This window comes from Solenopsis invicta, chromosome 16 (genome assembly GCF_016802725.1).
Source record: "Solenopsis invicta isolate M01_SB chromosome 16, UNIL_Sinv_3.0, whole genome shotgun sequence".
In the NCBI taxonomy this organism is placed as follows: Eukaryota; Metazoa; Arthropoda; class Insecta; order Hymenoptera; family Formicidae; genus Solenopsis; species Solenopsis invicta.
This window is the reverse complement of record NC_052679.1, coordinates 12,913,150-12,925,216: the sequence shown is the minus strand read 5'-3', so window position 1 is coordinate 12,925,216 and position 12,067 is coordinate 12,913,150. Positions and strand designations below refer to the sequence as shown.

Here is a 12,067-nt window from a genome sequence, read left to right as displayed (position 1 = left end):
TCAAATACCTTTCAGAATTCAATTTCTTTTAAATAGATTAATTTTCTTAATCTTTGATATTCTTTATTTTATTTATTTTTCTTATGTCTTTATCTTGAATTTATAGAAAAATCTATTGATTGAAAAATTTAAGCGTATTAGGAGTATTAGTTAAATTATTTAAGAGTATTAGTTAAATTAAATAACATTTAAATTGCATTTAAAAATTATATAAAATACATACCCTATGATCAGAAAGTACCGGGAATTTTTAAATAAAACAAAATAGAGTTAAATTTCAGGCAAATTTATTTTATCTCCTTCAAAATATGATCCATCTGAAGCAACACACATGTGCCAACGCTTGACCCAGTCCTCCATGCATCCCTGGTAGGCCGACGAAGGGATGGCCTTTAGTTCCCTCGTCGCATTCTCTTTGATCTCCTCGATCGACTGAAATCTCTTTCCACGAAGTGGCAACTTCAACTTGGGGAACAAAAAAAAGTCGCACGGGGCCATATCAGGTGAATACGGTGCTTGCTTGATGGTATTTACTTGATGTTTGGTCAAATAATTCATTGGTGTTTTTGCAAGAAATTCAGATCCTTCGGAACGAGCCTGGCTGCCACGCGTCTCATACCCAAAACATCAACCACAATATGCTGTGCCGTTCCATATGCAATACCAAGTTCACTAGACATCTCTCTTAAGCTGGTATGGTTTTCAAGCACCATTTCTTTCACTTTCTTCACGTTTTCATCGGTGTTCGACGTCGATGGACGTCCGGAACGAGGGAAATCTTCCACCACTGTACGACCACTTTTAAAGTCTTTATACCACTCGTATGCTCTTGTTTTTGATAGAGCAGATTCGCAAAATGCTTTTTGCAACATTTTCAGTGCATCGGCACACGAAATTTCGTTCGCAACACAAAATTTCAAACAAACTCTTTGTTCAACAAAATTATTCATGGTAAAATGCGGCAAAATGAAAAAAGTTGACTGATGTAAACAAACGCCAGGCAGACACTAATGATCGGATGGCATTAAAACCTGACAGATGTGCGTCCTAAGGTCGTACCAACATAAGAAAAAAAAATAAACCGGTTCCCGCATGCGCGGTACTTTTAAATAAAAAATTCCCGGTACTTTCTGATCATAGGGTATATATTTTAAAATTTAATATAACATTTATATTTATTATCAATATTTATTAATTTTCTTAAAGTAAACAAATTACATTTAATTTTGACTTAAAAATTGATTATATACTTTAATCTAAAAAAAATTTAACTAAAAACAAAAAAAGGTAAATGATTATTAATAATCTAATTGAATATAATTGCCAGATGACAGGCATGAAATGTAAAAATATCTTGAGTCGGGACACGCCGAATCTACCATATTGATATGCCTTGACACGCGTATAAGTTTATATGTTAAGGCATCGGTGGAACCTGTACTAGACGATCAGGGAAACTTAAGATTACGTTCCTACTTTCATTAGGTATTGCTCTAATTTCATCTGTTATTTATTGACGCAAATCATCAAGATTTTGAGGTTTTGTATTATAAATTTTATCCTTTAAATATCCCCACAAGAAATAGTTAAATGAATTTAGATCAGGTGATCATGCTGGTCATTCAATATAACCCTTTCTTCTTATCCACTATTTCTACATGCGAAAACTTTATTCAAATATTGGCGTACTTGTAAACTGTAGTGAGGTGTCACCCCATCTTGCTGGTATCAAATATCATTGAAGTTTTGCATGACGAGCGGTGTTTTGGTACTATTTTATTGTGAAGCATGACTAAGTAATTCTCCGCTGTTAGGTTTCCTTCAATAAAGAACGGCACAACAATCCGATCATTTAAAATTGCAGTCCATACATTGACTTTTTTGTGGATTTTGAGTATGTGCATTCAATAAGGATTTTTATTGCTCCAATATCTACAATTATACCGATTTACATTTCTGATTAGCTCTAAAGAAGTTTCATTTGAAAAAAACAATGTTACTTACAAATAAAAAATTTTTATTGATATTTAATGTCATTTTTTTGCAAAATGCCATGCAACGATTAAAACCATTTTCACATAGTTCTTGTACTAAATAGATTTTATATGGATGGAATTCTCTTTTCTTACAATTTTACGGACTGACATAGGATTGATGTCATGTTGTGCAACTTTTCGAAATGAATTACGTGGATTTTCTACAAAAGACTACGTAACATTTAATGCTTTATTAGAATTTGTCGCTGTTGTAGGTTTACCTTGTCTAACTCGATCTTTTACAGAACTTGTTTAAAACGTACATTACGAATGACAGTCGATTTAGATATACGTGTCGTAGATAAACGTATTGTTTTTATTTTTAAAAGTTTAGTTGAAAAATCCTGTCACTGCAACGTAAGATCTTTTGCGATTATCCCATCCTCGCATTATCAAAAGAGATATACGATCTAGCTCACAAGGAAAGTGCACTAAGTGATAATTGTCAATGGGTACGAATTATATATCGTTATAAAGGTCTTACTGAGTAGAGTTTAGCTGTACAATATTTCACCTGAATGGCGCCTTTAGAGGGCGCTGTGCGCAATAGAAGTTAAAGTTATGTAGCGAAAATATTGGCTATATCTCGGAAAATATTGATTTCCTAGAAAAAAGTGTCAAAAAATAAAGCTCTTGAAATTGTCTACAATAAAGCTTCTATGCATAATTTCCGTAATCGCAAAGGTACAGGCAAAGGTAATCATACTTTTAAATAACGCTTGTAATCATACTTTTAAATAACGCTTGTAATTATGCAAATAAAGCATGCACGCACGCTTATTTTTTTAATGGATCTCTCTATTTCTTTGCACATTATTTTAACGCATGTCGAAACGTTTTGAAATACTGGTTACAGTAACATTTTTTTGATGAAAACTTTTTAAATTACAAATTCTCAAATTTCACAAGTATTGTCGGCGTTAGCATGTGTACGTATGTTCACGTTTGCACGCGGAGGCGGACCCCACGGTTCGTCAGGGTATTTTTTGACTTCAAACCGCTTTCTATCCGCGCATTTTATAAAAATTACTTATGTTTAATGTTCTATTTGATAATGTTCTATTTGATAAAACATAAATTGTGTTTATTTCATTTTAAAAGCAAAAATAAGAGCAAAAAAAAAAGAAAAGCGAAAAACTAATGATAATGGTAACGTTCGAAAAAGCAATCATAACAAAGAGATTTACTGCAGAATTTGTATGAACATTTGATACATGTAGGATTTTGATAACAAATTTAGCAAATGGGTTCTTCAAATGAAAAATTTATATCCTTTAACCCTTTAAATTCTACATCAAATCCGCCTTTGAGCCAAGCATATCTAAACATCGATTGATATACTGCAGATTAAAATTGATTCAAAATCGAGCTATGGATTTTTAATATATTTTTGCGCCTATGTAAAAATGTTTGATTTCCTGTAAGAAAAGCATGTTCTGTGAATCATTTGATGAAATCTTTCCATTGATAAAAACAAAATAGATCGAGTGGTTGCATGAAATCTGTTAAACCTTCTGGCAAAATTTTTAATAAAACAGCTACATTATCATCTTGATAAAGTTCGTCTGATTTTTGAGCACCCCCCACGAATCTAGAATCAAAACTGCCTTCTTTTTTGGATTTTGTTCAACGATGGGTTTAAAAACATTTTAAAAGAAATTCCTTACAAGACTCTTGTTTAGTTTACCAGATTTGGAACATTGAATTACAAGGTTTTCGTAATTGGGAAGTTGTATGTAGGAAATTTATCACTAACTTCTTGGAGGCAAATCATCATTGGTGATATCAATTTTCCTTCAATAGAAAGAATGGGTTGGATAGTGTAGGAATGAATTCGGGCGTTTAATTGAGGGATTATAATTGTCGTAATTTTTTTACCTGTAAATGACAGTGTGCGATTGAAAAGTGGCGTGTAATTAAATTCCGATTGATCAATATTAAATATTTTAACTGCATCAAATTTTGAATAAATATTATCAACAAGATCGAGATGAAATTCAACGCCTTTATTCATAGTTTCCTTGGCTTTACGTTGTTTTTTGACAAAAGTAAATAAACAAATTTTTCATGACGAAAAACCAAAACTTTTCTTAAATTTATTGACCCATTGCAACGACGCTTTGAAATCTATCAATCCAATATATTTAGCATGTTACAGAGCCCATCTTCGAATAGTTTGATTATGAACAGGAATTCTTTCCAAACGTGCCTGCATGATTTGCTTCAGACAATATTTTGTTACGGATTGCTATTTTTCCCGACATGTGCCCTGTTGTTCAACATATTTTTTGCATCTATTTAAATATGCAGGATTTATTTTAGAGAATCGAGCTTTAATTGTATTACAAGACCATTGTGGATGCTTTTTGCATGCTTCTACAACACGTTGCGCATATTCAAGTGATACAAAAGCTTCATTAGAAGTTAAACATTCTTCCTCTTTATAAATTGACTCATTATCAACTTTATCAGGATCAAAAATGACATCAGTATGTATATCTTCAATTACGTCGAACTCAAATTGGTTTTCGTTATTCATCAAATTGATCATGAATATGATTCTTTCTGCTAGCTGAATTTCTTTACGAGATGGGTTGCCCTCAACAGTAGCATAATTCTCAAGCTTTTGCTTGAGAAGCTCAAAAACTTTTAATGCCCTAATAGCCATTCTTGTGCAGAACACAAAAAAATAAAAAAAATAGGCGTTTAATATATTAATTGCAAAAAAATAATACAAGGATAAAATAAAAATGCAAAAATAGCACAAGAAAGAAAAAGATATCTGTCCAAGAATCTGCAGTTGGGTACTGAAAAAGGCTTTTTTATTTTGTAAGATGTTTGCTTGTTCGTATATATACAAACATTGCAGGCTCACAGAGAAAAGCAATAAGTGACGCTATAGAAATGGTATTGTGTTTACTTGGCCGCTAACAAGCGGCGCTCCCCACTCCGAAATATCGAGTAGCGGCCAAGCGCCGAAGATACCAATGGTGTGGGGACAAAAACAAATGCATATATATACAAGAAAGGTGTAAATCCGACAACCTCCTTTATGTGGTATAACTTGAATAATGTTAATGCTGACGATACTTGTTAAATTTGAGGATTAATAATTCATAAAGTTCTCATCGAAAAAATGTTTGTAACTAGTATTTCAAAAACGTTTCCACATGCGTTAAAATAATGTGCAAAAAAATAGATCCATAAAAAATGAGCGTGCGTGCGTGCTTTATTTTGCATAATTACGAGCATGCGTTATTTAAAAGTATGATTACGCGTATATCGTTGCGATTACGGAAATTATGCATAGAAGCTTTATTGTAGACAATTTCAAGAGCTTTATTTTTTATTTGACCTTTTTTTCTAGGAAATCAATATTCTCCGAGATATAGCCAATATTTTTGCTATATAACTTTAACTTTTATTGCGCACAGCGCCCTCCAAAAGCGCCATTTAGGCCAAATATTGTACAGCTAAATTCTACTTGATAAGACCTTTCTAACGATATATAATTCGTACTCATTAGCGATTATCACTTCGTGTACTTCCCTTGTCAGTGAGCATTACTACTTTGTAAAATTTATTCACAGGCCAAAAGGACGTGTAGCAATCGAATGAGCTTAACAGGAGAGATCTCTAGCTTATATAGCTTCCAGGCTGGTGGAAAAGGTGAGGGAGAGAAAAAGAAATACAAATATGCGCGCGCATGCATTCACACACAAGAGGTAGAAATCAGATCTGGCAACATTCACGCGATATATTATAGATAATGCTAGTAGCGGCGGTACTAACATTCAAGTCTCATGACTCGGAAAGTATTTAAGGAATATAAACTTTTTTTTGTAGTATTTTGAAAAATTCTTAACATTAGCTATTAGATTCTAGAATCAAAAATAAGATATTAATTTGCATTTTTAAAAATCCATTTGATCTTGACCTGATCTTGGCGACATGCCCCACTGTTAAACTAGTATCATCAATAAATAGACCATTATTCCCTGCAATTTTTATTTGAAACTTTTTTTAGAAAATACTTAGTTTTGAAAATAATCAAGTGGTCCGGAATTTTATATATATATATATATATATATATATATATATATATATATGTCGTAGACAAATAGCAATTTTAGGAAAATAGTATCTGACTAGGCAAATAGCATTTGCCTGGTCAAATAGCTTAGAATTAAAACACAAAATGCCTGCTTTAAAAACCCAATAATTATAGAATTTTTGTGTTTTTCAAGCAAGCATGTTGTATATTTAAAGTAGAGAATTAAAAACACAAAATGCCTGCTTTAAAAACAGAAAAATTATGTAATTTATTCTAACCTAACCTAACCTAGCAAATGCTATTTGCCTAGTCAGATACTATTTTTCTAAAATTGCTATTTGCCTGCGACATATATATATATATATATATATATATATATATATATATATATATATATATATATACAGGGTGTCCCAGACCAATGTATAAATATTACTACGATAAGGTAGAAGGGATCAAGATAAATCAAAAAGTCTAATAACAGTTTGCGATATTTGCAATAATTTTCGTGTAATAAAATATTAAAGTCAGCCGAATAAGAGCGCGCGGAGAGGCAAACAGTTGGTCGCCTGAGCCGTAAGACCGTCCGGCTCGACACGGTGCGGTGCCAAGCTATCCTTTCCCTCGCCGCGCGCCACTTACCGTCGCCTACAATCGGGCCGCAGTGGGCGGTCCTACGGCTCAGACGAGCGACCGCTTGTCTCTCCGCGCGCTCTTATTCGGCTGACCTTAATATTTTATTACTCAAAAATTATTGCAAATATCGTAAAATGATATTAGACTTTTTCATTTATCTCGATCCCTTCTACCTCATCGTGATAATCTTTATACATTGGTCTGGGACACCCTGTATATATATATATATATATATATATATATATATATATATATATATGGGCACACACACACACACACACACACACACACACACACACACACACACAAAATATTTCTATGATTATTAACTGAAAATTGAACTTGTGTGTGCGCGTGGATGTGTATGTATATATAAAATATTTGTTATATGAAAACGTACTATATCTTTAAACACATTCTATTTTGAGATAAAATTATTTCTCATATACAGTTGTTTTTTCTATGACATGTCGTCTTCTTTTTATCTATTTCTTTACAAAGTTTTATAAGATAAAATACGAAATGTTGCAAAATTATGGTGATTTTCTATGACCAAATTTTCTATGTATATTATATCGTAGAATTAGTGAAAAATTATATATAGTGTAGAGAAGATAGTAAAATGCAATTTTGTTTTCTTAAAATAACTTTGTAGTAATGCGACATAATTCTTGTAAACGCAGAAAACCGTGCACTCTTATAGAAATTGAGTTCACTCAAATGGACTTGGCAAATGATATTCCGTGTGATGCTGATCAAAAGTTATCATTGCTGCTAGTTGATCCTATAAACCATTTTTAAGGTGCAAGCGTCTAAAATTAAGAATATTGAATACAATAAATCTCGAGTATTTGAAGGACGTTACATTCAGTATTCTTAACTTTAGACGTTTTTACCTTAAAAACGGTTCATAGGATTAACTTGCGGTGTTGATAACTTTTGATCAGCATCACACGAAGTATCATTTGCCAAAGTTTCAGCCTATTTGAATATAAAACCTAATTTCCATAAGAAGAGTGCGGAATCCTTTGTTAGCCATAGAGTCCTACCTCATTCTATAGATAGAAGTTTATCAGTGTGTAAAAATGAATGTAATTTACAATTTACTGGAAAAGGAGGAAAAAAATATTTGTAAGATAGGAGAAAGCATACTATTAACTAATGTTGTAAAAAACATTTTTATTTATAAAAAATAAATTAATAATCCTTTGTTGATCTTATACACTAATAAATGCCACAAAACAAACAGATTTTTAAAAACAAACAGATTTTTAAAAACAAACATTTTATAAAATATATTTTTACTTGCAAAAAAAATATTTTTTAAAAATAATGTCTTTGCTGCTAGTAAATATTATGCAACCTTTACAATGTAATCGTAAAAGCAGTCAATACAAGAGCAGTCAATGCAAGTGATCCATGATTCTCTGCCGTACAAATATAACTTTATCTGTCAGATTAATACTTTATGTTAGATTAAATTCAATTATATTATTTGAAGATCACGGCCTTCAAGCTAAAGTTAAAAAATCAACACCTATCATATATTTCTTAAATAGAGTGTACCTGTACAAATTTCTACTATTTACAAATCCGAAATTCATATAAAAATGCAGTAAACGCTAATAATCTGTAACTGTTCTGCAATGTTGAAATGGACTGTAACAAGAGGCTTATTCTTTTTAGTTGAACTGGTGGTTATATTAGTTCAAAATTATCTTTTTTTTTTAACATGATGGGAAAAGGTAATTGTGAGTTTGTGTAGCCAATTCAGTTAAAAAGAACAGGTTTAAGATAATTTTAACAGTTATTCCTAGATTTTAACGCAAAATATACGAGATGTTATGATATCTCATTACCTCACATCTCTTTTATGATCCCCCTCTCTTCTCTATATGTATATATAGTTTATATATACATGTATTAGAACAACACAAGCGCACGCTACGCGCAATTTATTTAATTTCATGTTTACATATAATATAAATAATAAAAATTTTAAATATTACATTTAGGATTAAGAATAATAGAGTTCACGATGACAAATGACAGATCATGTTTTTGATGACAGATTATGAATAAATAAAAATAAAATATGATTTGATTTATTATTAAATTGTCTATAAAATTATTATTAATAAGTAGTATACATTAATATCACATTTTTGTAATTGATATTCATATGTATAACTCTTTTATGTTTTTTATATAACCAAAATCTATACAAAACTTAAAATTTACACATGTTATAATTATTTATTTTTAATTATTTAATATACAATAACGTTTATACTTAGCACGTGATACGATTACATATTTGTATTAAAAAAATATTATACATAAGTCATCAACTTCCAAGCACACGAGATTATCATATCTCAATAACTTCTGAATCGATCAAATTTTAAATACTTTTAAACGATACCTTGAGTAAATATGAATAATGAAAACGTTTTTATTTTTTCTATCCGTGTTCTACGGAGATATCGCAATGAAAAGTTCAATTCTTTGAAATTTTATTTTCTGAGACGTGGTCATTAAAAAAACTTTGAACTCGTGTTAAATTGCATTCTTAATTTCTTTTGTTCTTTATTTAAAAATCTTTATATTCTCAAACTTTTCTAAATGCTTTCTATTTCCTATTGTTTTTTCTATTTTACACTCTCACAATTCTTCCTCCTTCCTTACATTATTTTACATATTTTTTTTAAATTTTGTAACAACCTGTGTTTTGTCCGAGCGCGGACGAGCTCAGGGAAGCCAGGGCTCGAAGGAAGGTTGCCGGATTAATTAATTCCGAGATCGGGCGTGCGTTAAATGAGAAACTACTTTATTCGTGATATAATATTGACAAATATGCGCACGTAGTTCGGGGATACACGCGGTGTATCCGCGACGGTACGGTGACGCGGTTTTACAATACTAAGACGCGGTATTTACAGGACGGGGGTCTATTTACATGCGTTCGGTCGCTCGCACTCAGCTCGCGGCCGGTGCGAGAGAGCGCACGATAGCGCGGTCTCGCTCACGCTTGGTTCGGTATCGTCGCGAGGATTCCACGATGTTTATGTCGTCGCCGGCCTTGTCGATCCGCGGCGCGCGCGGGCCGGGACGCCCTACGCTAGAAGCCGCGTCGGTGTTCCGCGAATTCGCGACAGGTGCGCGGCGGGATTCCCTTAGTAGGGAATCCCCGACGTGAGTCGGTGTCGGCTGCCTCGAGAGCTCTCGATGAAGGCAGAGATCTCTCTACCCCCTTGGTGGCAGTCGTTACCGTGGACTCTCGGACGGAGATGGGTTTGAGGGAATCGTTGAGATCTCTCAACGGTGGCAGAGCTCGCTCTACCACTCGGATTCCCTAGGTGCCGGGAAAGCGGGATCGGAAATCGCCGAGATCTCTCGGCGGTGACAGAGCTCGCTCTACCACGCGGATTTTCTGGGTCTGGCTCGGAGGCTGGACCGGAGAAGAGTCGATCTCTCTGCGGGATCGTCCGCCTTTTATACCCCGATCTCGGAGAGTCGGGGATGTTCGAGTGGAGTTCGGTTCTTCTCGGAATACAGCATCCCCGCTGCTCCGAGATCGGTCCGGTATCGCGCTCTCGCTTGAGCGTACGCCTCTCTGTCGCTCCAACGCCAGGAGCATGCGAATCCGTGCGCGTGCGCGCGGACTTCGGGCGTTTAACGGCGCGCTTGTCGGACCGTTCGTGCGCGCGTGTGAGGCGATTATCAGCGCGTAGCGCCTGTTCGTCTGTCCGGCGGGTGTTCGGCCGGACAGGGGAGCGGTTCGTGGCCCCAGGGGGGGACGATGCGGAGGTGCATCGTTACAATTTTATTAAAAGAGATAATGCTTGGTTAATAAAATCCTAATTCTTAAAACACAAAATAGAAAAAAAATATCATGATATTCATCTATTATTAAAAAAAACCTTCAAATTTATGTTCAATTTCATTCTTAATTTCTTTCGTCCTTTATTTAAAAAACTTTACCTTCTCCACCTTCTTCAATCTCTTTCTGCTTTTTATTTTTTACTTATTTTACACTCTCACAATTCTTCCTCCTTTTTTCTTACATTACTTCATTCCTCTTCGTTTCTCTATCTTCGTTGCACATATTTTAAAATCTTTACTAAAAGAGATAATGTTCGATTATAGAAATTTTTATTTCTATAACACAAAACCTCAATATCCCTAATAGCACAGGGACGTCCTAAGGACGTCCTGTCGGGACGAGTGGGATATTCTGGGGACTACCTGTTATAGTCCCGAAACATCCGGTGGACTGCCGAATGAGCGCCTCATTCTTGCCTGTGGACATCCTGTGGACGTCCCATCGGGAGTCCTAAGGAAGTCCATTCGCAATCATCGAAATATACATACGCATTTCAGGACCATTTTAGGATATTTAAAGAATATCCGCATAAATATATTATATTATTACACTAAATAATTCTAATGAGCAAAACAATATTTTAATAACATTTTAATAAACATTTTTCGCAAAAAAAAATTGGGAATTTTTTCTTGAAAATTTCCAAATGGTCACCCATCCAAGTTGCGACTCCGGTGAACGTTACTTAACCTGCGTGATCGCTGCGAACTGGATCCCTCGTGATGAACACTTTATTCTAATATGTATATATAACTGATAGATTAAGTAAATTTATATTATTGAAAAGATGAACTATGTATAATTAAACCATATTATTTATATAAACATATATAAAATTATAGTTTTTCTACTGATATTTACAAATGCGGATTAGCATCTGGAATAACTTTTTTGTTATTATTTGTTTAAGAATGCAACTAGAAAATATGTCAATATAATACAATAACTAAATTAAGTATGAAAAAATTTTTATAAAAAAAAATATTTAAGAAACATTTAAAAAATATTGTCTGCTTATTGAGATGTAGATTGAGATTTCTTCATTTATAGATCTATTTTGTCTATTGATACCGTTGTAAAATTCTTTGATATAATTAATATTTGCCCTTACTTTTTGTATCTGAATGTATAACCATTTATATTAAAGAATTTTACAACAATTGCAAAGCTGTATTTTCCGCTAAACGCAGCCAATTTTTGATGATATATGAACAGCGGCTCTAAATCTTTATATGTTTGAAATTGTGAAATTAACATTTCATTATTATATATCAAAGAAATTTTTTTATTTTTATTTTTTATTCATTAGGGGCGGCGCTCGGCCGAGCGTCCCTTTAAATCCGCAGCTGTTATGTTGCGATCTCGCTCGCAGGCAGGATGCGACGGCTACGTCGAGTACTCTCGACGGAGGCAAAGACGCTTTACCCCGTTTTTCTGTAGCCACCGCGGTAGGAT

General features: G+C 33.6%; 1 protein-coding gene across 1 annotated transcript in view; it reads left to right on the top strand.

Moving 5' to 3' along the window:
• The window catches only part of LOC105200828 (aspartate aminotransferase, cytoplasmic), a 52,377-nt gene extending 46,673 nt beyond the window's left edge, over positions 1 to 5,704 (top strand). The window contains exon 6 of the mRNA XM_039458641.1: positions 5,627 to 5,704. Coding sequence (XP_039314575.1) covers positions 5,627 to 5,643 — 17 coding nt within the window. The 3' untranslated portion in view covers positions 5,644 to 5,704. The remainder of the gene's footprint in view (positions 1 to 5,626) is intronic.
• Positions 5,705 to 12,067: the final 6,363 nt, after the last annotated feature.